Source organism: Prunus persica, chromosome G4 (assembly GCF_000346465.2).
Source record: "Prunus persica cultivar Lovell chromosome G4, Prunus_persica_NCBIv2, whole genome shotgun sequence".
Taxonomy (NCBI): domain Eukaryota; kingdom Viridiplantae; phylum Streptophyta; class Magnoliopsida; order Rosales; family Rosaceae; genus Prunus; species Prunus persica.
This window is the reverse complement of record NC_034012.1, coordinates 1,782,440-1,786,301: the sequence shown is the minus strand read 5'-3', so window position 1 is coordinate 1,786,301 and position 3,862 is coordinate 1,782,440. Positions and strand designations below refer to the sequence as shown.

At 39.2% G+C, this 3,862-nt stretch overlaps 1 protein-coding gene across 1 annotated transcript; it reads right to left on the bottom strand.

Moving 5' to 3' along the window:
- On the bottom strand, positions 422-3,536 carry LOC18781388 (sugar carrier protein C). Its single transcript, XM_007211753.2, has 4 exons — positions 3,230-3,536; positions 2,800-3,122; positions 1,178-1,807; positions 422-1,066 (listed from the first exon to the last, which is right to left on the bottom strand). The coding sequence occupies exons 1-4, from the start codon at positions 3,360-3,362 to the stop codon at positions 584-586; spliced, it is 1,569 nt and encodes a 522-aa protein (XP_007211815.1). The 5' UTR covers positions 3,363-3,536; the 3' UTR covers positions 422-583.

Genomic DNA, 3,862 nt, shown 5'->3' with positions numbered 1-3,862 from the left:
GCATGGTACTCGTCAAGAAATTTTAATTTCAACTTTTTGATCCTTACTTGGTGGACAATTATAGACTGTTAGCTTTACTCTGTTTTGCCTGTTTTGTCATTCGATTTTTTAAATTTTCCATTTGCTGGACAAGTCTGAGTGGCTTATATTGCACAAGTTTCGACCCAACCAATGCAGTGGAAAAGTAGAACCAGAATAGTGCTTTTGTTAAAAGTCGTAAACACAATCCTGGCTGTGGCCCAACCCACATAAGTCAGCACCTCCCCAATATATGCAGAAAAACTTACCAACAGAATAATACTACTATTCTCAATTAATAATATTTATAATATGTGAAAGAATTATCTTATGTCTCCATTGCATGAAGGTGCTTCTCTTCTCTTTGGTTGATTCAAAGATGCTTATAAATAATGGACACAAATTTATAGCAAAGATGAAGATTTGACATAAACGCTTGCACAACCATTTTTTTCTATATATAACCTTGGCGTTGGAAACAATAATAATATTCACTGCTACCAAAAATAAAATTAAAATAAAAAGTAAATGAGGAGATGGGCATCACATAATAACCCATGACCAATTACACATTTTTGACAGTTTGACCAGCCTTGCCCATCTCATAACCTCCATTGGGGTGATCTTCTTCCTCACTGACGAACCTCTTCCAATACCAGTGTGTCCTCCATACTCTGCCCATCTCCTCAATTGGAATGCCCTTTGTCTCCGGCAAGAAGTAGTAAATGAAAATGGACATCACGAACACAAAGAACGCAAAGAAGAGGAATAGCCCAAATTTCAAATGGCAGAGCATCGTCAAGAAGATTTGAGCCACGAGGAAAGTGAAGATCATGTTCACTGAAACGTTGACGCTCTGTGCAGCTGATCGGATTTCCAGTGGGAAGATTTCACTGGGGACGAGCCAACCCAGTGGACCCCATGACCATGCGAAGCCTGCAACATATGTGCAGATGAAAATCACCACCACAATTGCATACCACTTTGGCAATTCTCCAGGGGTCCCATCCACCCCAAATTTTGCACCAATGCAAGCTGTCACAACGGCCTGCAATTTGAAGATGAACAAAAACCAATTGATTAGAATCCAAAAACCAAAAAACCCAACTGTTAAATTACAAAAAGATTTGAACTTTTTATGTTTTTTGATGAAGGGTACCTGGCAAATAAGCATTTGAGCTCCACCCTCAAGGAAAAGAAACCTTCTTCCCCACTTGTCAACGCCATAGATTGAAACCATAGTTGCAAGAACATTGACACTGCCAGTGATCACAGCTGACATGAGAGAAGCATCGCTTCCAAACCCAATTGTGTTGAACAAAACAGGGGCGTAGAACATGATCACATTGATCCCGGTCAGCTGCTGGAAGAAGGGGATGAGGATGGCCATGCTGAGGTGAGGCCTGTACTTCCTCTTCAACAGGTTCCTCCATGGATCCTCAATCTGCTTCGACGCTTCACTAGCAGCAACAAGGTCACTGAACTCCTCACTGACATCGTCCACGCCGCGAATGCGCTGAAGTTTGGCCTTGGCTTCATCGTGTTGGCCGCGCTCAATCATGGAGTTGGGTGTGTCTGGTAGAACAAGGGAGCCAATTGTGATTATAAGAGCTGGCACCATTGCGCCACCCAAGCTCAATCTCCATCCCCAGCCACCGTCAATTTTGGCGAAGAAGTAGTTCAGCACATTGGCCACAAGGATACCAATTGTGATCGATAGCTGGAAGCCAATGTTGAGAGCTCCTCTGAATCTGTAGGGTGCCATCTCAGAGAGGTAGAGTGGCACAGACTGTAATTACAAAACAAACATGACAACAATAGAATAAATTAATTTATCAATGATTATCCCCTGTTTAGATTAAACTTTTACGTTTGATTAATGGTAATATATGAACAAATTGATCAAAGTGATCAAAACGGTCACGGTCCAGGACCACATGGATGGTTTGACAAGTTGTCATGTTTGTTGGAAGTAAACATTTCAATGATGTCATGAATTTAATTTTTTATAAGGGATTCAAAGAAAATGACATTTGTATTAAATTAAGTCAAAAACCGCTATCAGATTGCAATTTTGAATTTTCTATTCAACCCCTCTTGCATCGAAGAGTAAACGCAGGCCTTCAAAAGGGTGCAAAGTGAAGTCACGCCCAAAGAAAAAACAGAGCATGCGTTGGAACTTAGTGAAAAGTGATTGCTAAGGACAAAAGTTTCAGACTTTGAGTTTTTCCAATTTAATTTTTCATACCCCTTGTTTGGTTGCTGAGTAAACTGAAAAAATTAGCATCTTTCTTCCCTGCATTTTCTTGGCAACCAAACAGTGTATTGCTATAAATTATTAGACCCCCGTGAAGAACCCAGAAAGCAGAGAAAGAAACAACACGCACATACAAAAAGGGTTGAAATTTCATATCCAGTTTTGTCATGTTCCAAGTTTGTCTGAGTTATCTAAGTTTAAAGCCCGTTTCAAGTCAGATCTGAAGAAATACAGAGAGACATGGTAAAACGACAAACCCAGAAAACAACCCAAGCCAAATCATAAATAAAACTCAGACATAAAAAACAGGAAGGAATAAAATCATTGGGCTTTGTTTTGTTTTTTTTTTTGTTTGGACAGCACATTCCTTGTTTTTTACGGACAACTTGCATTGAACAAAAACTTAAACACAAACAAAATATCATGATTCATGTGCAAGATATCAAGATTTCTTGACCCCAAAAAAAAAAAACAACACAAAGAACCAAACAGAGAGATCAGAAAGGAAAATCTGTAGGGCATACCTGATTGGAGAAGCCGATACCGAAACCGAGCAACATACGGCCTAGAATCAACATCCAGACAGCTTTGGCAGCTCCATTGATGATGGCGCCAGCCATGAACAGCAGACCTCCAAACAACATGGACAGTTTTCGACCAAATTTACGAGTGACGGTGGCTGCTATAATTGAAGCTATCAGAGCAGCCAAATACAGAGACGATGTGAACATGGTCAGTGTTTGACTATCATATTGACAGTACTGGTTGGTGGTCTTGTCTTCTTCCTTTTTCCTGTACACAGCCGGGAAAAACTTCTTCAAGAATGAGTCCATGGACGTTACACCACCTAATCATAATTCAAAAAAGAAACTTTCAAAATTGTAATTCATCATAAATAAATAAAAAGGTAGGTTAGTGATCAAAGTGTGATCTGGGAAATGAAAAGAAAATTACCAGAAATTCCGATATCGTAGCCAAAAATGAGACCCCCCATGGCTGCAACAATACATGTTGCTAAAACATAAGGAGTGAGGTTTCCAACATACTCCTTGTTGTTCCCACTAGTGGCAATACCAACAGCCGGCATTGTTGGTCTTTTTGGGAAATTCAGCTGCTAAGCAGACTGATCAAAAAGAGGAGGCAAAAGGGTTTGGATTTGGAACAGAGAGAAGGGATATTAGGAGAAGTGGAGAGAAAGTGAGAGAGCAGATAGACCAAGAGGAACAAGATAGAGTTTTTGGGCACAGGCTTAGCAGGTGTATATATAGAACAAAATATTCAACTTGCTTAAATTCCAGAGAACCATTTAGCTGTCAAGAAAACAATAAATAAAAAGTTTATCTTAATTATAATTCAAATTATTATTTTAATTTTCATACACGCTACATAACTGTTTGTGGATAAGATTGGCTACTGTATTGGAGTAGCATGTAAACAAGTTAAGTAATGCTACCATATATGGAAACGGTAGACCCACAATTTTTATGGTCTTACAATTTAACCTGAAATATATTGAGAAATTGAGAAAAACTTTCATGTCGGCCGTTTCATTGATTCCCTCTCTCGATTTTTAACCTCACAATAAAA

Bases quoted from the DNA above. Each gene is read 5' to 3' on its own strand.
- LOC18781388 (XM_007211753.2), bottom strand. From the start codon at position 3,362: ATGCCGGCTGTTGGTATTGCCACTAGTGGGAACAACAAGGAGTATGTT. The intron at 3,123-3,229 runs GTAATTTTCTTT...AATTATGATTAG, and splicing joins CTACGATATCGGAATTTCTG to GTGGTGTAACGTCCATGGAC. The intron at 1,067-1,177 runs GTACCCTTCATC...TTCAAATTGCAG, and splicing joins CTCAAATGCTTATTTGCCAG to GCCGTTGTGACAGCTTGCAT.